This window comes from Marmota flaviventris, chromosome 14, assembly GCF_047511675.1.
Source record: "Marmota flaviventris isolate mMarFla1 chromosome 14, mMarFla1.hap1, whole genome shotgun sequence".
Classification (NCBI taxonomy): domain Eukaryota; kingdom Metazoa; phylum Chordata; class Mammalia; order Rodentia; family Sciuridae; genus Marmota; species Marmota flaviventris.
Genome location: NC_092511.1, coordinates 43,585,769 through 43,608,407, shown reverse-complemented (window position 1 = coordinate 43,608,407; position 22,639 = coordinate 43,585,769). Strand labels below are relative to the sequence as shown.

At 37.0% G+C, this 22,639-nt stretch overlaps 1 protein-coding gene across 2 annotated transcripts in view; it reads left to right on the top strand.

The window, feature by feature from the left end:
* Psme4 (proteasome activator subunit 4) overlaps positions 1 to 19,492 on the top strand; it is a 98,760-nt gene extending 79,268 nt beyond the window's left edge. For both annotated transcript variants that reach the window (XM_027934320.2, XM_071601568.1), the window contains 8 exons: positions 41 to 249; positions 2,600 to 2,685; positions 9,736 to 9,864; positions 10,755 to 10,910; positions 15,020 to 15,182; positions 16,430 to 16,563; positions 17,242 to 17,379; positions 18,030 to 19,492. In XM_027934320.2, the coding sequence (XP_027790121.2) occupies positions 41 to 249; positions 2,600 to 2,685; positions 9,736 to 9,864; positions 10,755 to 10,910; positions 15,020 to 15,182; positions 16,430 to 16,563; positions 17,242 to 17,376 (1,012 nt within the window). In that variant the 3' untranslated portion in view covers positions 17,377 to 17,379; positions 18,030 to 19,492. The remainder of the gene's footprint in view (positions 1 to 40; positions 250 to 2,599; positions 2,686 to 9,735; positions 9,865 to 10,754; positions 10,911 to 15,019; positions 15,183 to 16,429; positions 16,564 to 17,241; positions 17,380 to 18,029) is intronic.
* The last annotated feature ends 3,147 nt before the right edge of the window (positions 19,493 to 22,639 follow it).

The window sequence follows — 22,639 nt, the reverse complement described above, 5'->3', positions numbered from 1 at the left end:
TAATATGGGATGTCTTATTATTATGTAATTCATTTAACAGTGTGCTGACCTACATATTCATGATAGATGTTTCTTTGCCAAATACTGCGCCAACAACATCCCCTTGTATTCCTGAGTTTACTGCTCGAATTTTAGAGAAATTAAAACCCCTTATGGATGTGGATGAAGAAATTCAGAACCATGTTATGGAAGAAAATGGAATTGGTGAAGAAGATGAACGAACTCAGGGCATTAAACTCTTAAAAACTAGTGAGTAGCTAAAGTTCCTAGAAATTCATTTGAAAACACATTTATTTTGATTCTCCTTTGGAATTTTTTCCCACTTTTTTTTTTTTTTTTTTGCTAAAATATGCATGGTGTGAAATTTATGTATTTAAGCATACATTGGCATGAAGTGTATTCACACTGTTGTGTAACTATCACCACTGTCTGTCTCCACAGTGGTTTTTATTATGTAAAACTGAAACTGAGTTCCCATTAAAAAAAAAAAAAAATAGCTTCTCATTCTTCCTCCCGTAACTCCTACCCACCATCATTTTACTCTGTCTCTATGAGTTTGCCTTATGCTAGGTAGCTCATATCATACAATATTAAATCAGACAATATTGGTCCTTTTAGATCTGGTGTATTTCATGTTGCACAGTATTTTATGGTTAATCCATGTTGTAGCATGAATTAAAAAAATGGATTCCTACTATTTCCTTTACTATCATGTGTAATATTACTTTTAGTGTTGGTATGTAACTATCTTTGTTAGTTTCTGCTTTCAGTTTTTTTGAGGGTATACCTAAAAGTGGAATTACTGGACTTTATGATACTACTCTTTATCTCTTTGAATGTCAAACTGCTTTCTACAACAGCTGTACCATTTCACTTTGCAGTCATCAAATGCACAAGGGTTCTCATTTCTCCATATCCTTGCCAACACTTGTTATTTTCTTGGTTTGTCTCTACCCCTCTGCCCACTTTTCTATATAGCCATAATAATGGGAACAAAGAGATATCTGTCATCTTTTCTAATTTTGATTTACATTTACCTAATAAGTGATGTTGAACGTCATTTTCTGTATTTATTGGCCATTTGTATATTTTTTTTGGAGGAATGTTAGCTCATGTTCTTTGCCCACTTTTAGGTTGTTTTGTTACTGGTTGCTATTTACCTGTAGGTTTTTTTTTTTTTGTGTGTGTGTGTGTGTGTGTGTGTGTGTGGTGCTGGGGATTGAACCCAGAGCATTGTGCATGTGAGGCAAGCACTCTACCAACTGAGCTTTATCCCCAGCCCTTACCTGTAGTTTTTTCCTTTTGTTGTTTTAGGTGCTGGGAAGTGATCCTAGAAACAGTTGACCACTGAGCTAACCTGTCCTTTTTTATTTTTTATTCTGAGATTGTCTCACTAAATTGATGAGGCTGGCCTAGAACTTGAAATCTTTCTGCTTCTGAGTTGCTGGGATGTACAGGCAGGCATGCACCACCACACCCAGCAACTTGTACTTCTTTTAATTCTGGATATCAGTAGTTTATTGGGTAGACAGTTCATAAATACTGTGTTTCTTTTTCTTTTTGGTACCAGGGATTGAATCCAAGGGCACTTGACCCCTGAGCATTATCTCCATTTTATTTTTTATTTTGACACAGGTCTCACTAAATTGCTTAGGGCCTTTTTCAATTGCTGAGGCTGGCTTTGAACTTGCAGTCCTCCTGCCTCAGCCTCCCTAGCTGCTGGGATTGGTGTTTGTTTTTTTTTTTTAACTCTCTTGGTAATGTCCTTTGTTGCACAGAGTTCAGGGTTTTTGTTTTGATTTGATACCACGGATTACACCTAGAATCCTTTAGCCACTGAGCAACACCCCCCAGCCCTTTTTATTTTTTCAGGCAGGGTCTTACTAAGTTGTTTAAGGCCTCACTAAGTTGCTAAGGCTGGCTTTGAACTTGCGATTCTCCTGCGCACCCTACTAGATTGCTGAGATTATTAGGTGTGTGCCATGTGCCAGGCACAAAAGTTCAGTTTTGATAAGCTCTAATTTATCTGCTTTTTCTTTTGTTTCCTGGGACAACAAGGCCAAAGATAGTTTTGGTTCTTCAGGGTTGTCTTTTGTTTTTGTATCTAAAATACTATCAAGGATTCTTAGTATAAGCCACTTGGTCATTATTTTATCCAATTTAGGATTCTAAAAATGCTAGTTTTAATATATTCTGTGTTTTGGGTTGTTAATAATTTGTAGATTGTTTCATTCTCTCTTGAGGAATTGTGTCAGTAATCTGGATTGGTTGAGGGTCTTTATTTTGGGTTGTTATACTCCTGATCGATTAGTGTCTAATATGTGAAGTATCATATGTGATCTCTTTCATAACATGAAAGAGTTGTGGGTATGGGCATGTAGTACAGTGGTAGAGCGCTTGCCTAGCATGTATGAGGCACTGGGCTCAACATCACATAAAAATAAACAAGTGAAATAAAGTTATTGTGTGCTTCTAGAACTACATATATGTATAAAGAGTTGTCAGAGTGACCATTTGACATTAGCATTAAAATATCACTTAATTTGGGGGTCTCTAATTTGATTATAATGACTGATTCTGCATGTTTATTTCCAAATAGTATTGAAGTGGCTGATGGCAAGTGCAGGCAGATCCTTCTCTACAGCAGTCACAGAACAACTTCAGCTTCTGCCATTGTTTTTTAAGGTAAGGTTATGGTTGAAATCAGTACATCCCTTTTGACCTGCAAAAGGAAGCATGCGAGAGTGAGGTTGGGGAGAAAGGTGATTTGAATCAATTTGAAACTTGTGAAAGACTTAAATCATTACATAATTACTAGTACTCATATCTTACCTGGGGATAGATGAGTTGTATAGCGTTTGAACATAGAGGCATTTAAAAGAAACTTGCTGCTTATTAAACTGTAGGAGGACCACATGAGTAATTTGAAAGGAGATCAGAATTTTCATTTTGAACATGTTTGAGATGTTTATTTTGTGATGATGCTTGTAAGTGAAGATAATGTTTGGGCACTTGGAGTTCAGGTATAAACATAGCTAGAGTTGTAGCTCAATGGAAGAGCTCTTACCTAGCATATGTGAGGCACTGGGTTCGATCTCAGCACCATATACAAATAAATAAAATGAACAACTAGCTGTCCATCAACAACTAAAAACTATTTAATCAATCAATCCATCCATCCATTACACTGAATGAGATATTGACTAATTGGTGTAAATGGAAAAAAGAAGGTCAAAGATGGAATGAGTCTTCACAAACAAACACGGAGAAAGTTCAATTTAAGTATGCCCCGTAACTTATTTAAAAATCAGTTATGCTTGTGTGATTATGGGTAGCCAACATATATTTCAGAGGAGAGACCAGTGAATGATAGCTTAAAACATGGCTTCTCCCCCCGCTTTTTTTTAATGTAAATGAGTTTAAGGAAATTTTCAGTAATTATATATAAACTTCCTTTTCTCTCTCTCTCTCTTTTGGGGCAGGGAGAGTACCAGGGATTGAACTCAGGGGCACTCAACCACAGAGCCACATCCCCAGCCCTATTTTATATTTTATTTAGAAACAGGGTCTCACTGAGTTGCTTAGTGCCTTGCCATTGCTGAGGCTGGCTTTAAGCTCAAGATCCTCCTGTCTCAGTCCCCCAAGCTGCTGGGATTACAGCCGTTGTGCCACTGCACCTGGCCAGCCGGACTGCCTGCCCCTCTCTCCCTCCCTCCCTCCCTCTCCCCCCCCCCCCCCCGCCTTTATAAAAGTTAAATGTTTATTAAGGGAAAATTTGGAAAGCTGAAGGGAAAAAATAAATAAACCACCATCTATCATTAATTATTCCCCTACATTTTTTTTTTAACTTATTGTTATTTTATAGAAGTAATACTTGCTGCTGGGCATGGGGGCATGTGCCTGTAATCCCAGCAGCTCGGGAGGCTGAGGCAGGAGGATAGAGAGTTCAAAACCAGCAAAAGTGAGGCACTAAGCAACTCAGTGAGACCCTATCTTTAAATAAAATACAAAATAGGGCTGGGGGTGTGACTTATTGGTCGAGTGCCCTTGAGTTTAATCCCAGTACCCTCCAAAGTAGTACATGCTTATTTTAAAAAGTCTAGAATGTAAAGATGGGCCAAACTCTTTAAATTGTGTGTCTATACCTCAAAGAAAGCTGATATGCAATTTTTTATTTGTATTTCTCCAGATGCTATTTTTGTATACAGTTTTTTTTAAATAAGATCATGCAGTTGTTCTTTAGCTTCCTTTTTTTTGTACCTAAACTATATAGTATATGCTTTCCCAGATGAATAAGTAGATATTTTATACTTTCTTATGTAGCTCATAAAACTTAATACCCAATTTATCCTAAAGTAGTTTGTACTTGGTTTTATTGCTGTTACTCACTACGTAGGCAGCCAGGGGCGGAGAGTGTAGTGTTTAACAGCATGAACTCTGGACCCAGGCAGTCTTGGTTGATGAATTAATTCTGTAACCATAAGCAAGTAACTTAACCCCTCAGAACATTTTTTTCTGCTCATATGTAAAAAGGGAGTAATAAAAATCACTCACCTCCTAGAGGTGTTATGAAAATTAAGTGAGTTTGTAATAAGTATTCCTCACTATACAAATTGAGAAGTGAGTGGCAGAATTAAATAACAGGAGTGCCATGTCATCTCAATTTTCTGTTCCTTGCATTGCTGTTAGCAAATGCCAAAGAGTTCAGATGAAATATGATAGTGCACTAATCTGTTGGATCTAAACAAAGAGTAAGGGGTACCTAGGTGTGCAAAGTATTTAAGAGTTGTGTCAGGCACAAGATTAACATGAGAGTGCTGTATCCCAGATAAAGCAGTTTTATATTCATCAAAATCTTTGAAATATGTATATATCAAAGTAAAAGTTTGAATATTTTTTCCATTTTCATTTTTAAAACCTTTATGTATCTTAAGATTTTAAGGAAAAAGATTTTGTAAACAAAAATAGTTGTGAGATCCTTGGCTTTGAGGTGTGTAGACTTTTTGATTGTGACCTACAAGTTACTAAACTTATAAGACTGTCTTTTAATTTTTAAAGTGATAATATTAGTATCCCTCATAGAATTGTTACAAGGATGAAGTGAAATAATTCCTATAAAGCAGAGAGCTCAGTTTGAAGTACATACTTATATTGCTATGTCAGTATTATTTAACTGAATCTTAATTTGATTCCCAGTACCACAAAAGAAAAAAAAAATTCCTCTACTGTAGAATAATAGTTTTACATATGTCAGATGTAGAAAAAAATTGCAAATATTGTGATAATTGGTGTACAGTTACTTTTCATGGATAGCATTTCTTTGGGAAAATTATTTTGCCCAAAAATTACAGAAAAAGAACTTGTAATCCTTTGTTAGCTAAATGGGCAGTAGTTTCTTAGGGCTAACAGTTTACCGTCATTTTTTGGTTTTTGATTCCCCCCCCCCCCCCATGGTTCTGGGATTAAACCATTACCAGAATCAGTGCTCTACTACTGAGATATACCCCCCAGCCATTTAAAATTTTGAAACAGGCTCTTGCTTTATTACCCAGACTGGCCTCAGACTTGCAGTTCTCCAGCGTCATTTATTTTGTAAGTTTTAAATAATTTAACGTTCCAAACTTTTGCTAGTTCGAAAAAATTTTTTAAATAGCTTTTGGTTTTTTATCACTTTTATATTTTTATTGCTTACATCTGTATTTGCTTTTTATTTTATACCAGCTAAGTATCCCTAGTTTGAAAACCAAAAATGTTCCCAAATCCAAAACTTTTTTGAGTGTTGACATGTTGTCACAAGTGGAAAATTTCACATGACCTCATGTGTTGAGTGTTGAGGGGTCAAAGACAGGCACATAGTTTATTCAGCATCCTCAAGGGAAGCAGCTCTTTCAGCTGCTATAGCCAAACTTCATTTCATGCAAGGCATTATTTAAAATATTGTGTAAGTTACCCTGGGCTATGTGTATATGAGGTATATATGAAACAAAAATGAATTTCATAGTTATACTTGGGTCCCATCTCCAGGATAACACATAATGTGTATGTAGATATTCCAAAATTTTAAAACTCAAAATTTGAAACATTTCAGGCCCCAAGCATATCACAAAAGTGATACTCCACATGTATAAAGTGTTTTTGACCTCCACTTTTTTCCATTGATCTATTTCTCTTCCTCTGCCAATTACTGAGGTTTTTCTCTGGTAATATCTTGATATCTAGTTCACATTTATCTATTCTTCCTCTCACCTTTCTCAAAATTAGTATATTGTTCAAAATGTCTTCACATTTACTCTGTTTTTAAATACTGTAGTATGAAGATATATATAAATGGTACAGCAATTGTTTATAAGAACTTGTATTCTCATGCCCCTTTCCTCTTCTACTAGTCCTTGGAGTCACCACTTTTAAGCCTTTGTGCACTTGTCTGTAAAGAAGTACTCTTACTGCTTTTTCTTGATTAACCAAATTAAGACATGATGGTGTGGTTGAATTACAAGCCTGTTATATATGTTTCCTTTTCAAAATCTTATTTATTTATTTATTTATTTATTGCTTTTTTCGGGGGAGTGGTACTGGGGATTAAATTCAAGGGCACTCAATCATTGAGCCACATCCCCAGCCCTATTTTGTATTTTATTTAGAGACAGGGTCTCATTGAGAGGCTTAGTGCCTCACTTTTGCTGAGGCTGACTTTGAACTCTCTATCCTCCTGCCTTAGCCTCTCAAAGTGTTGGGATTACATGTGTGGGCCACCTTGCCTGGCTTTTATATGTGGTGCTGAGGATCAAACCCAGTGCCTCACACATGATACACAAAGTGTTCTACCACTGAGCTATAACCTCAGCCCCCTTAAGGTGCTTTTTATTTGCTGTTTTTAAAATTTGTTTTAGGGACAACTTCTTCAGTGACTGATGTTAAAGAATATACTTCTGGAGAACATAGCATCCTTATTTGTTTTAATGAAGAAATCAGATTTGTTTTGTACCATATACTGTTTAATGCCATTTTTATATTATATATGGTCTTTTTGTTTGTTTGTTTGTTTGTTTTGGGTGGTGCTCGGTATCAAATCTGGATCTCAGATATGGTAGGGAAGCACTTCTCCAGCCACTGTCCTCAGCCCAAATCCCCTTATATTTTGGGGGGTATTTAAAAAATATGGCTTTAAAGTTTTATTTAGTTCTTATTTGTCTAGGAAATCCTTGTTTTAATAAAATTGATTTCCATCAAACCCTGTACAAATTGTCATAGTGGATTCATTTATTTAGGATTGTTCCTAGACTGCCTTCACAGGATTTTTGCTGAAGGCAGGCCATGAGTGGTCAGATAGCAGTGGTGGGAAATGAAGAATGTGATTGGATGTGGGTGGGGATTCTTATTCAACTGAATTAGTGGGAGTCTGCTAAGATTAGACACTGTAGGCCAGAAAGTGGAGACCATGGATGGAGCCTATTCAGAAAGAGGGCTTCAAAGAGCCTAAAACTTGTCAAGGAGAGGCTTCCTACATGGTCAAATTCCTGTTTGTTATAGACATGCAAAAAAATTTGATAATACTGAACTTTGCCTGTTTCTCCTAAATTGATATAATCCCTGGTATGTTTGATGAAAATTTATTTCTTTTCACAAATTAAAACCATACTGTATAATTTTTCATTTCTCACCCATCATAATTGTGAAAAAAATCTAGTGTTGGTTACCAAATGGTGTGAATCTCTGAAGAAATCAGCAATAAAGAAGGGCATGGGGCAATGTCTAGCAAAGCACACATAATGCATTTTCATCATTTCTGATGACAATGAACATATTCTATCCTTCTATACAAAAGTGTACCAATAAAGATGTGAAATGACTAGGCACAAAGACATGGTAAAAAGTCTGGAAACAGTTCTAGTGTCTATTGCCTCTGGATAGGACCTGGTGAAATGAACTCTGGAACATCCTTTTAGGTGGACACAATATCTTGTGTGGTGCTAAGGATCGAACCCAGTGCCTCCTGTACTAGGCAAGCACTCTACCACTGAGCCACAATCCCAGCCCATGGAATATCCTTTTGTTTAGATATCCTATAATTTGAATCATTCCATAGCAATAGGAATGAATACACAGAATAGTAATTTTTAATAATACAGAAAATCAGGTATGGTTTCTAAATATAAAACAACTAGGTCTTAGAGAAGTGACTCATTTCATGTTTGGAGCAAGAAATACACATGGTAAATCTAGGTCATCTTGCTATACCAGAAACCAAGATTCTTGTATTAAGGACTCAGGACCCAATTTGAGGTTTTTGATAGTGAAAAGGGAAATGAGCACCAGTGTACAGAGTAACTAAAGTGAACTAAAGCCATCAAATTTATTGAAATTAATTGATTCATAATACTTTTTTTTTAAACTGTTGTTCACATTTGTAGGACAATAGGAAATAATTATTCAGTATATGGGAAACCTTTTCTATTTATGTGTGTTTTAGGTAATAAGGAGGAATGACTATCACCATTTTGCAAACCTATACTTCTTTTATAATGGTTCATCACAAAAAGAAAATTAAATATCTGTGAAGAAACATCGCTTAATGTTGTGCCCAAACTTCAATAAAATCAAACGTCAAGATCCAGTGGGTCGGGGCTGGGGATGTGGCTCAAGCGGTAGTGCGCTCGTCTGGCATGCGTGCGGCCCGGGTTCGATCCTCAGCACCACGTACAAATAAAGATGTTGTGTCCGCCAAAAACTAAAAAATAAATATTAAAAAAAAAAATTCTCTTTAAAAAAAAAAAAAGATCCAGTGGGTCATTTACAGGACTTATTAGAGCCAGCACGTGCCAATACGGGAGTACAGTCAGAGAAGGCCACAGTGGGATAAATTACAAAACAGGATATCAAGAAATTTTAAATGAGAGCTTTAAAACATTTCAGCTAGCCAGGAACAGTGGCACATACCTGCAATCCCAGCAAAGAGGGAGGCTGAGGCAGGAGGGTCGTAAGTTTAAGGCCAGCCTCAGCAATTTAGTGAGATCCTGACTTAAAAAGTAGAAAGAACTGGGGATATAGATATATAAAAAGAACCTCTGGGTTCAAAACTATCCCTCTCCCAACCCCCAGAAAAAAATCCAGCTAAACACAGTGTTGTGTGACCAATGGTTCCAGAAAGCCAATTGTAATAACATTGATACTACAATGGGGGTGTGTGTGTGTGGGGGGAAGTAGTTTGACCACTACCAAATATTTTATAAATAGTTTTATGTATGATTATGTACTTAACAGGTCTCTTTTTTAAAGAGATGTTTCAGAGATAACATAATGAAATATTTATGGGTGAAGAATATCTGGGGTTTGCATCGCACAATTTACTTGGGAGGAGGAGAGCCAGAGGGAAGAAAAAAAAAAAAAGATTAGTCATGAGTTTGTCTTTGTTGAAATAATTAGTTTATGGGGAGTTCATTATACTAGTCTCTTTAGTTTTGGGTATGTTTGAAATTTTTCCATAGAAGTTGTTAAAAGTAAGGGCTGGGGTTGTGGCTGAAGCGGTAGTGCGCTCGCCTGGCATGCGCGGGGCACTGGGTTCGATCCTCAGCACCACATAAAAATACAATAGAGATGTTGTGTCCACCAAAAACTGAAAAATAAATATAAAAAAAAGAGAAGTTGTTAAAGGTAAAATGTAATTTTGGTATATAGCATGCCCTTGTTTTTATTGGCAGTTATTGTTCAATTTATGTTGTTATTGTTGTTCTCTAGATTGCCCCCGTGGAAAATGACAATAGCTATGATGAACTGAAAAGAGATGCAAAACTTTGTTTATCACTAATGTCTCAGGGGTTGCTTTACCCTCATCAAGTGCCTTTGGTACTTCAGGTGCTAAACCAAGTAAGAGTGTTTAACTACAATATTTCATATCTTTTGGTTAGGATCCTAGTTTACCATTCTAAGAATTTCACAGTATCAGCTGTAGTATACACAGTAACGTATTTTTTTTCCTTTCATTTTGATTTTCATTTTAGTACAAGAAGCAATATGTGTTGACCAAAGAAACAGATCTGTATTCTATACCTAGCTCTGCCATCAACTTCTTTTACCTTGGTCAAAAAAAATCACACAAGCCAAAAGTTACCTATATACACAAAGAACTAATTATTGAACTTCATTGAATATGAAATGCTTATGAGGGATGGGAGTAGTGATTCCCTTTTGCCATTTCCCCTTTATTTTATTCACTTTTATTTCCTGGTCTATGCTAGAGACCTATAGTGGTTGGATATATTTCTGGCTGCAATTAGTGTACTGTATGTTCAGTTTTGTCTAGGGTAATATATGTGTTATATAATATAAAAATGAACATACTCATAGTTTTTAGATTTTTAGTTTAACTGCCACTGAAAAATATTTTCAACAGACTAAAATGGTCCATAATTTTTGTAGTGGAATTTAGTTGTTCTTAATCTTATTTGCTTTTAGATGCTAACTGCCACTGAGAGTAAAATAATGTGCATTTCTTAGAAGAATTTATAGTCATTAATTGTAAATAATTCTCCTAAAATTGACTTATACCTTTGTGTTCATTTGCTGTTACTCAGTCATCATACATTCTGAATAACTACCTGAAATAGATCAACTTTTTATACAGAAGGAAATATTAGATAAACTTGCCCTAGCTATACTGTGAAAGTAGAATTAAATTAGAATATTATGTTATTTATAGGCATCTCATACTTCTGTTAGTACTATTATCATTATTTATATGTTTTTATCACTCACAGACAGCAAGAAGCAGTTCTTGGCATGCGAGATATACAGTACTGACCTACCTCCAGACCATGGTGTTTTATAACCTCTTTATTTTCCTAAACAATGAAGATGCAGTTAAAGACATCAGGTGGCTTGTTATAAACCTTTTGGAGGATGAGCAATTAGAGGTAAAATTTATGTTACAACAAATTAAAATTAAAGAACCCATCATGGTCTTTCTTTGCAGAAATATTTGTACCTTATAAGATATAAATTATTAAAAGTAACTTGAATTTTAACAGATCTATGTGAGTACTCTAATTGATTAGTACCCTAATCATGATTTTCTGTGGTTCAAATGGGAAAATAAAATACTGGACATACTTTTAATGTGTCTTCTCTTTGGAACTGTGCAAATAATATTTACAAACCGCAGTGTTTTCTATGTATTAGGGAATGATAATCACCCCACATAGTGATTTTTAAGAGATTAATGGAAACATGCATGAAAGCAATTTGAAGAGAGTACAAGTCTGCACTTTCACTCTCAAGTGTGTTGTTGTCCAGTAAACTGAAGATAGAACTGCTATCCTTTTTTGGTTTTTCTTTGATAAAGAAATTCAAGTCAACTTTTATGGTGAGGTTATATTAATGTTTGGTATAAAAAGATAGTTTTAGTTCAAATAGCGTAATATAAGGAAAGCATGTTGTAATAAGTCACTTTTGGGGCTAATGTACCTCAGTGGTAAAGTGCTTGCCTACTAACATGCCCAAGGTCCTGGATTCAGCCCTTAATACCACCAAAAAAAAAGGGGGAAAATATGTATATACACACATATACACGGTGTGTATGTGTGTATATTCATTTCTTGGGGAAAATGTAATTGAATTTTTGTGAAAATTTTACTTCTTTTATGGACTTAAAACAGTAGTATACTTTATTTTATATATTTATTTTTGAGCACTCAGAATAGATTATATCCATAAGTGCTGAGAGCCACTGGCACCAAGGCCAAATTTGGGGGCCAACAGAGGTGAGGCAAAGAACTCCACCCCCCCCACTGGCACAAGGCCAAATTTGGGGGCCAACAGAGGTGAGGCAAAGAACCTCCCCCCCCCACTGTCACCAAGGCCAAATTTGGGGGCCAACAGAGGTGAGGCAAAGAATCTCAGCCCCCGACTGTCACCAAGGCCAAATTTGGGGGCCAACAGAGGTGAGGCAAAGAACCTCACCCCCCCCCCCCCACACACACACTGGTGCAAAGGCCTATCCACAAGTATGGCTGTATGCTGAACCAGTAGTCAATGACTGGTATGATCCATTTGCAACAGTACCAACCTAAGACAGGAGGCTGACGCCTTGAGGTCAGCTCATCCAATGATGGGTAAGGACCATATGTAGAATTGGACAACCTAAGATAGGCACGGTCCCTTAACTACATGCTTGGTGTTTAATTAAACAGAAGGGGGGAGATGCTGAGAGCCATAGCTGAGTCTCCCGCATTTTTGCCAGAACGGAGTGGTGAGAGGGTTAGGGTTAGGCCAGCAAGCCATTGAGATGATGATGGTTATGTTAAGCTGTGTATTCAATTGTATATTAGACCCCTGCTGTCCACCTCAGGTGCTGGCTACTTTGGAGTTCCTGAGGGGATTCCTGGGGAGTTGGGGAAGTGCTGGAGGAGGGATTTTCCAGTTGGTGTGGTGTGTCTGGGGAGAAGGCTGCGTGAGTGGCGTTGGCGGGAGTTCGGAAATAAAGTTTGTTCCTGCTTGAGTGGCTCGTGATTTGTGCCCAGCCAGACTGCGGCACATAAGAAAATGGGAATGGAAATTTCTCTACCTCCCTAAATGAACCCAACTAGCTTTCTCATCTTTTGGGAATGCATGTTGTTTAGTCTAAGAAACTAACAGACTGGTTATAACAATGCTGAGAGGTTTCGGTGAAAATATTTAAATTTCTGATGTTTCCCCCCCCCTTATGTTTTTTAAAGAAGTTAAGTTAAAGGAATGAAAATGAAAAATTAGAAATCTCAAGTTGTTTCATAACTTCAGTTTTGTTGTTATTGTTTTTGGTACCAAGGATTGAACTCTGAGGGGGCACTCAACCAAGGAGGCACATCCCCAGCCCTATTTTGTATTTTGTTTAGAGACAGGATCTTACTGAGTTGCTTAGAGCCTCACTTTTGCTGAGGCTGGCTTTGAATTCTCTGTCCCTTGCCTTAGTCTCCAGAGCCACTGGGATTACAGGCGTGTGCCACCACGCCTGGCATAACTTCAGATTTTAGAGTATGCATTAGTCAACTTTCTGTCATATTAACAAATACCCAAAACAATGGACTTATCAAGATAAAAAGTTTTGTTTTGACTTACTGTTTTAGAGGTTTCTTTCAGTCCATGATCTGTTGGCCCTGTTGCTTTAGGCCTCTGGCAGGGCAGTACATCATGGAAGAAATGTGGTAGAGCAAAACTACTAATCTCATCTTTACAAAGTGAAAAAAAGAAGGAGCTTAAGTCCCACTATGTCCCCTGTGACATCTCCAGTGACTTAAAGAACTCCCACTAAGGTTCTACCACCTCCCAATAGGGCCAAGTGCTTTTTGGAATTTTTTGTTCTCTCTCTCTCTCTCTCTCTCTCCCCCCTTCCCTTCCTTCCCTTCCTTCCTTTCCTTCCTCCCTCCCTCCCTCCCTCCCCACGGAGCCACACCCCCATCCCTTTTTTGTTTTGAGTCAGGGCTTTGCTAAATTGTTGAGGCTGCCTTTGAACTCAGGATCCTCCTGCCTCAGTCTCCCGAGTCTCTGGGATTACAGGCATGTGCCATTGTGCCCAGCAGTGTCAACCTTTTTTTTTTTCCCCTAAATTTTATTTGTTCTAATTAGTTACACATGACAGTAGAATTCATTTTGACACATTATAGGTAAATGGAGTGTAGCTTCTGGTTCTTCTGGTTGTACATGATATAAGTTACATAGATCATGTAATCATATATGTACATAGGGTAATAATGTCCTGTTCATTCTACAATCATTCCTACCTCCATGGCCCCTCCTTTCCCTCCACTTTCCTCTATCTAGTCCAAAATACCTCTGTTCTCTACTCCGTTGTGAATTAGCATCTGCACATCAGGGAAAATATTGAGTGCCAGGCTTTTAATACGTGGGCTTTTGGGGGACATTTAAGATCCAAACTGTAGCAGAACACTTGCATTAAAATTTACTGGTTTTTGCAAGTTTCTATTAGAACATTCTTATTATATACATTTTACTTTTTTTATATAGTAGGCTTATTAAACATATTTCTTAAATAAGCACAACCATGACATTTATTAAAGCCATTATATATGTTTAAAGCAACTGTGATCCTAAATAGCAGTGGTAATTAGTTAATCCTATTCATGATAGTATTGAGAAAAAAAACTTTATAATAATCTGACTGTAAAATGACTTCTGGCTGGGGTCGCATATGAGGGGATTGAACCCCAGGGGTGCTTTACCAGTGAACTGTACTTCAGCCCCTTTTAAAATTTTTTTGAGACAGTGTCTTAGTAAGTTGCTTATATTGGCCTAGAATTTTAGATCCTCCTGCCTGAGCTTCACAAATCAATGAGATTACAGGCATCCACCACTACACCCAACTATGACAAATATCTTTTTGAAGAAAAATCTTACTGAATTTAAAGGAAAATTTTTAGAAGTGGAAGGACATCCTATATTTAAGGCTAAGTAAGGGGTCTAGAGATATGTAATTTGGTGGAGCGTTTGCCTAGCATGTAGAAGGCCCTGGGTTTGATTTCCCCAGCCCTGCCAAAAAAAAAAAAAAAGAAGAAGAAGAAGAAGAAAGCTAAATAAATTATTTTTCCTCACCTTATAAAATTAATTGTATATACACGGTGAACTCTGGACAGAGCACCCCAGAAGTATACCCTACTACTAAGAAAGAGAATAATTCTGGTGGAGGTATTGAGATAATTTATTAGTATCTTGGAAGAAAAGAAAAAGAAGTTAGAATGTCTCGCTACAGTATATTCTAGATATAGTAAAAATGCATGCCCACTTCCCGTGTTTGTGTGTGTGTGTGTGTGTGTGTGTGTGTGTGTGTCTATCTCTGTTGGGATTAAACCCAGAAATTGATTGTTAAACACTTTGATGAAATTTCTATCAAGAAACTTCCAAAGAGAATATGCAAAATTTACATAACAGTTCCAGGGAAGGTCTCCACCCTGGGTCCCATATTTCCCCTTTGTTCTCTATTGTTCCCTCAGGCTTAGAATCTCAGTTCTAATATAAATTATTATTCCTACAGGTTCGAGAAATGGCTGCTACCACCTTAAGTGGTCTGTTACAGTGTAACTTCCTTACCATGGACAGTCCTATGCAGATTCATTTTGAGCAACTTTGCAAAACAAAACTACCTAAGAAAAGAAAGCGAGACCCTGGTTCTGTAGGAGATACCATTCCTTCTGCAGGTAATGTTGCTGGTATAAAACACCCATACCCTTTTGGAAGTTAACCAGACTTAAACTTGTATGTGCCAGGTTTTTGCTAATACTGGCAATAGTTATCCCTGGCATGTAAAAGCTAAAATTGAGATAGCTATGAAGAAAACTGTACATGGCTACATAAAACTCTTTTAATAAATGAAGTCTACAACATAGCTTGTACTTAAAACACACTGAAATGACTGTGACACTACTAAGAGAATCTTAAAGGATCACCATTGTATATGCAGACCATTAAAATGTCATTATTAGCATAGTTATATTTAATTGATCATTTATTGAAAGAATGAGAAGAGTCATTACTGGAGTTTTCAACGTAATTAATATAAAGAAACCAAATGAGAATAACATATAACTACTATGTAATGTTTAAAGAGAAATTTACATGTAAAGAAGCATCTGACCTTTCCACTGCTAACAAGAATAGAAAATACATGGGAAGATTAGTAAGTAGGAAATTAATTGAATTTGTGGGAAGTGCTTGGAGTAGGCAGCTATTAAGTACTGAGTATATTAATAATGTCATATAGTTAATAGCAAATTTCAGTAAAGTACCATTACTCTACTGTGTTTGCTTGAAGTCTATTATTTAATAATGAAGTACCAAACTCTTTTATATCAAATGGCATTGTTTATGTTTATTTCAAAGTCTCTTTTTGTTATCTATACTTAACTGTCCATGTTTCGTGTACACACACATAATATGCTTACAAAAACGTGTACATGCAGCTTTGTTAAGTAACCATGAGCTTTGAGTGGTGATGCACAGCCATAATCCCAGCAACTCAGGAGGCTGACAGGCAGGAGGATTCCAATTTAATTCCAGCTTTTGCAGCTTTATGAGATTCTTTCTCAAAATAAAAAATAAAAAAGGGCTGAGGAGGTAGTTTAGTGGTAGAGCTCCCTTAGGTTCAATGCCCAATTCCCCCCCCCCCCCCCTAAAAAAAAGGGGAAAAAATTATGGTAATTTAGGGCTGGGTTGTAACATTTTGGTAGATTGCTTGTCTAGCATGTGCAAGGCCCTTGGTTCCATCCCCAGTGCCCCCCCACACACACACACACACAAAAGGTAATTTGAAGTGTGTATGTTCTTGAAGATTCATTTTAAATGCAGAAATTCACACATTGAAAATATTTAGCATAATTTCATTTCATTGTAATGAATGCTATAAGGCCATACATATTTGCCATATATATTGTTGTTTTCTTTGCAGAGTTGGTGAAACGCCATGCTGGGGTGCTAGGACTTGGTGCATGTGTTCTTTCAAGCCCTTACAATGTTCCCACCTGGATGCCCCAGCTACTTATGAATCTCAGTGCACATTTGAATGATCCTCAGCCTATTGAGGTACCATTAGTTATTCCTTTTTTGTTTGCATATATGATATCAATGTTTTATAAGAAACCATTTGTATTTATAATTTTCTATATACCCTGAACTTGCTGCTTTGATACAACTACTGCCTCTGCCAGGACTAAGTCTGCTTTCCATTAATTATTAAACTCTTGCAGAGACTTCAATCCCATGTTTATTTGAGATCTTTATATAGCAAGAAAATTACTGTAGCTTCTGCCCTTCAGTGGAAGTAGAGTATTGTCAGTATTGTCGGGATAGTTCAATTTTATCCTTCTACTTTTCTAACATATCTGGAAAGTATCTCACAGGAAGCTAATGTTAAATAGGAGATAGCGGTGTATTATATAGTAGTGAACAGCTCTGTTCCTAGATTTAACAATTCAAAATACAAATGATTTAGTCTTTCTCAACCTTTGTAAATAGATTTAAGTGTGTACTGAAACTGGTCTAATAGTGTAAGTTCCAGTGGGTTGTCCTAAAGTGAAGTTAGTAATTCTACAGATGTGTAATGATTTTGGAAAACAAGATTGGCTTGTTTTTGTAGCATTATGTCACAATTTATGAGATCTGGAATCAGCTATGGATTATTACTTAGCTAAAGGTACAGTACATACAACCCTGGTTGTTCGGAGATATTAAAATGTATGATGTGGGTTGCCTTCTCTACAGATGACTGTAAAAAAGACCTTATCCAATTTTCGAAGGACACACCATGACAACTGGCAAGAACACAAACAGCAATTCACTGATGACCAACTGCTTGTTCTCACGGATCTCCTTGTGTCACCATGCTATTATGCATAGGAGGTAAGTCAGCAAAGTTCTGAATTTAAAGACGGTGAAATCCTCAGGCAAATGTCATTCTTCGGTGACTGAGAGGTGGATATTTTTATGTATGTGTTCTTAAATTTTTGCTGACATTCTTATATTTGTTTAGATAAAGTTGTGGAGTATTTGTTTTTAAACATGGCTTTTGGGATTGGGGTTGTAGCTCAGTGTCAGAGCACATGGCTTAGCATTTACAAGGCCCTGGGTTCAGTCCCCAGAACTAAAATAAACATACAAACATGGCTTTTGCTATGGCCACTGGAAATAAGTTCCCAAAGGATTTTCCCTTCGTGGCTTATTGTTTTAAATGTTAAGCAGAAAATTGATGTGACTGCTTTTGGACCTTTGTAAATTAGTATTTTTAGTAGCATGGGAAGAGTAAGGTAAAAGAAATCTTGGTCTTTTGCCTCTTGTATGGAGGTATGGATGTTCTAGGTTGCCCTGAGCACTATGGATTCTACAGAGTTGTGAGAATATTTATCTGGATTCTGAAGTATTTATTACCTATTCTTTAGAAAGGAATGGTCCAGAAGCCTTTTATTGGGATAGGAAAAATAAAATATAATTTATTGGGTTTTTAGGGTTGAGTGTCTTGTTACCTAATTGAAATTTTTTCCTTCCTGATACAGATGACTAGTCCTCACTTCAGGCTCTTTTCATCAAAAACTCCAGATCCTCAGGTACCATCTGTGGTGGCTCTCTGCAGGTTTAAAACTCTGCCTTTGTTGAGCTCTCATAATTTTGATGATTTCCGTGTTTGGTCTCATTAGTCTGTGTCCACAGGTTCTCAGCTGCCATTTGGTTTCTTGATTTGTCCATAGTGTTTCCAGAATATACTTTTTGTTTGAGGCATCTGACAAAGTCACAAAGTCTCAGACTAGAAATTATTACCCAGTACGAACATGGCATCTAAGGACAAACAGTCTAGGAACTCATTAAGAAAAAAAAATTCTTTTTTTTTTGAATGGAGAAAACCCATCATTAATACAAGTCCTGTCATTTCACTCATCTCAAATTATTTTGAATTTTCCCAAATGGCTGTTGGATGGTAGTAGGGCAGTGGGCCATAAATCTGAAGCCTTGAGAGCCTTGGAGAGCCAGAAGAGGAAAGGAAAAGAGGAGGGCAACTCTTGAACCTTACCGATGACTGATGAATTGCTGGACCAAGTCACGGAAGCAAAGTCTGTTTCCCAGACTGGAGTTTTTGGTGCTGAATAGAGCCAGTTGCTGAAAGAAAAAAAATGGGGGTTTGTTGAATAAATTTTTGATTGATTGTTGTGTGTGTATACAATGTGTGATTTTGAAAATAAACAACAACAACAACAGTAAACATCCTGACTGGTTGGTTTTTACCTGTATCTTTACAAATATTGTTTGACCCACTTTGAAAACTGTTATATTTCACCTAATGGAAGACTGCTGTGTTTGTGGAAATTCTGTGATTTTTTTTCTTTTATTTTCTGCAGAATCGTTGAGACTAATAAGGCTTGGTATTTAATTGACTTGTTTAATATATGTTACATAGATGTAAAAGATTGTATAAACTATAGCGATAGCATTGGCAAGACTTTGTACAGATGCAGCCTTTCACACGACACCATTGTGTAGTTAATTTGTAAAGATTCACATGTAGCTCTTTATTATAGTGATTTGGGGCTTTTGTACCCATTGAATGCCTTTTTTTTTTTTTTTTTAAGTTATTTTCTTCATGTTACAAAAGCTGAAATGTGGAATTTTTTTTTTAGTTCATTTATCATTAGAATGTCTGAATTTTTATGTAACTTGTGTGTGCATCCCAAATTGCTAACACATGTTTGCCTATAACAGATTTATAGAGTGCAAGATATCTTCTAGATTGAAATAATTCACAAGTTGGTGAATGTCATAACACACCCTGTACAGTCTTCCTTAAAGGAACACCACAAAATTTTTTAGTATCTACCTGCTGAATGACTCAATCTAAGCACAGCAGTGGTCCTGGTACAGTATTTAAGTGTCAGCATACACAGGCGTAATCCCTGTATAGAGTAGTGCCAAACTGATTATTTCAATTGTGTAACTAGTTAAAACCCAATAAATGTATTGTTTTTAACACCTGGCTTTTGTCTTCATTAACAGGAGAAGACAGTTCTGTAGGCAGTGGCTCTTGTGGATTCCTATTGCCGTCCCAGATTTGGATCTAGAATTCATTCCCTCTGACCAAAATGAATTCAAATTATGCCCTGTATAGTCCAGTAGCTTGTAGCCACATGTGTCTTTACATTTAATCAAATGAAAAATTCATTTTCTCAGTTTGAACTAGGGACATTTTAAGCACTTTTTAGCTACATGGCTAGTGGTTGTTACCACATTGAGTAGCACAGATGAACTTTTCCATCATCACTAAAATTTCTGTTGAATAGCACTAACCTAGAAGATTTTTTTCTCAAATCAATATGCCTGCCTAAGAATCATGAGGGAATTTTGTTAAAATGTAAATTCTTATTGTTCCCACTTCATGGTATCAATGTCTGTAAGACCTTACATTATATTTTGACCAGTTTAGCTTTTTTAACTTAAAACTATATGAAATTATACTTCAACAGTGGTTCCTAAGTGGAAACTAATTTTAAAAAAAGATACTGGATGCCCTAGTATGTTTCTCAACTAAAATCCCTCTGGAGGGGGCTCAGGCATCATCTTTTTAAAGCTCTGATGATTCAGTTGTGCAGCCGGGATTGAGACAATTGATAAAAAACTTTAAGTCTCACTGTAGACTTAAAACAGGGTACCTTAGCCTGAGTAATATGCTCCCCAGGTGACTCTGATGCCAGGTTTGGATGCTGCTTATTATCTTGATATTTTCCCCTGTATTATAATGCAAATTTTCTATCAGTGGCCTCAGGAATGAAAGGGGGAAGGGAAGAATTGGATGGCTGATGTTGTCTAAAGTAGTTCTTAAAATGGGACTGGAAGCAGGCATGGAAAAGAGTGTAGGTTTCTATAAGCTTCATGAGAAGGAAAGGAGAAAACCTCTTAGAGGTTGTAAATTTTTTTTTTTTAGAATGTTTTAATATTTATTTTTTAGTTTTCGGTGGACACAATATCTTTGTTTGTATGTGGTGCTGAGGATCGAACCTGGGCCGCACACATGCCAGGCGAGCGTTTGAGCCACATCCCCAGCCCGAGGTTGTAAAATTTGAATCTTAGGGTTTTTTTTTTTTTTTTTAAGGAGAGAATTTTTAAAATATTTTTTTTAGTTCTCAGCAGACAGAACGTCTTCGTATGTGGTGCTGAGGATCGAACCTAGGCCGCACACATGCCAGGCGAGCCTGCTACCGCTTGAGCCACATCCCCAGCCTCTTAATCTTAGGTTTTGAATAGATCCTATGCAAAACAAATTGTGTTTCAGAATTTAGGAGGGAATTTTACTCACCTGACTTTTTAGTATTGGGGATTGAGCTCAGAAGCACTCAACCACTAAGCCACATCCCCAGCCCTATTTTGTATTTTATGTAGAGACAAGTTTTCACTGAGTTGCTTAGTGTCTCACTGTTGGGAAGGCTGGTTTTGAACTCACAATCCTGCCTAAGCCTCCCTAGCCACTGGGATTACAGGTGGGTGCCACTACTACTAGCTACTCACCAGTTATTTATTTATTTTGGTGGTGGTGCTGGGGAACCCAGGGCCTTGTGCATGCAAGGCAAGCACTCATGTGAGCTATATCTCCAGCCTACCACCTATTCTTTTTTGTTATTGTTTAAATATTTTTAGTTGTAGATGGACATAGTAATTTTATTTGTTTATTTGTATGTGGTGCTGAGGATTGAACCTAGGGCCTCACACATGTGCAAGGCAAGCATCTACCACTGAGCTACAACCCAGTCCCTCACCTGTTCTTTTAATGCAAATGACTGATAATTTAGGTGCCACTGTGTACAGTACATGAGAAAAATGTTTTCGAATATACGAAATACTCAGCATTGCCAAGCTCTTTAATGTTGTTGGTGGTGTTGTACCAGGGAATGAACCCAAAGATTGTTAATCACTGACCTACATCCCCAGTCCTTTTTATTTTGATAACAGGGTCTGTCACTAAGTTGCTAAGCTGAGGCTGGCCTCAAACCTGTGGTCCTCCTGCCTCAGTCTCCTAAATCGCCTGGGTTACAGGCGTGCTCTACCACATCTGGCAACTTGGGTGATTAGTGTGGTCAGAGACTAATGAGAATTTTGTTTTATTGGAAATATTTTTTCTTCTACGTAGCCATATTTATAAGTGCTTTTATGGACTTTTGTCTTAATATATCATGATTGCTTCTGAGTATTCCCCTATTGAACATCAAGGTTGTTTTCTGTTCCAATTGCATTGTGATGCTCATTTCCATACCTCTATGCCTTAAACCTTTTGTTGGAGCAATTCCAAGGAGTCAGATTTTTAGGTCAAAATCTAAACATTTAATGGCTTTTATGTGTTTTCTTCAAGTGGACATGTATCAATTTGCATTGTAATTATAGTTTGTATTGGAAGGCTGGTGTCACTGCAGATTGGTAGCCCATTTGTGTTCTAACATTATTATTTGTAGGTTTCCCATTTTTTGACTACTAAGACAGTGTTCTCTCCAGGCTTAGCACACTTCACTTATAGATTTTGTATGTATTCTTATATTAGGTTTAGCCTTGATGAATGGTCCTTACCAGTTCTGGAACTTTGGTGGGTCTTAATTTCCTCTTTTACATCTTTAGAATGTTTCATAAGATGTGAAACACCCCCCCCCACCCCATTGAGATCCTTTCTCCCATAGGTGTAACCCATGGCAGCAATCCAACCTGAACCAATTGTAACCTCCTCCTCTCATATGGCCAAATGTCTAGAAATGAGCTGGCAAGATTTTTAATTCATTAAGAGGCATGTAACTTTGATCAGAATATCTTCTCTAAATGCCAGCTCCACTCTAGAAGCTAATGGGTCTTTTTTTTTTTAAATTATTTTTTAGTTGTAGTTGTTGATACCTTTATTTATTTGTTTGTTTGTTTGTTTATTTATTTGGTGCTGAGGATAGAACCCAGGCCCTTGAATGCGCTAGGCGAGTGCTCTACCTCTGAGCCACAACCCCAGCCAGCTAATGGGTCTTTTTGATTTTTTCCTAGGGCTCAAAGTCACCAATACCAACAACATGTTAGGCTGTTACATTGTATCAAGCATAGTGGTACATGCTTGTAATCCCAGCAGCTGGGAGGTTGAGGCAGGAACATCACAAGT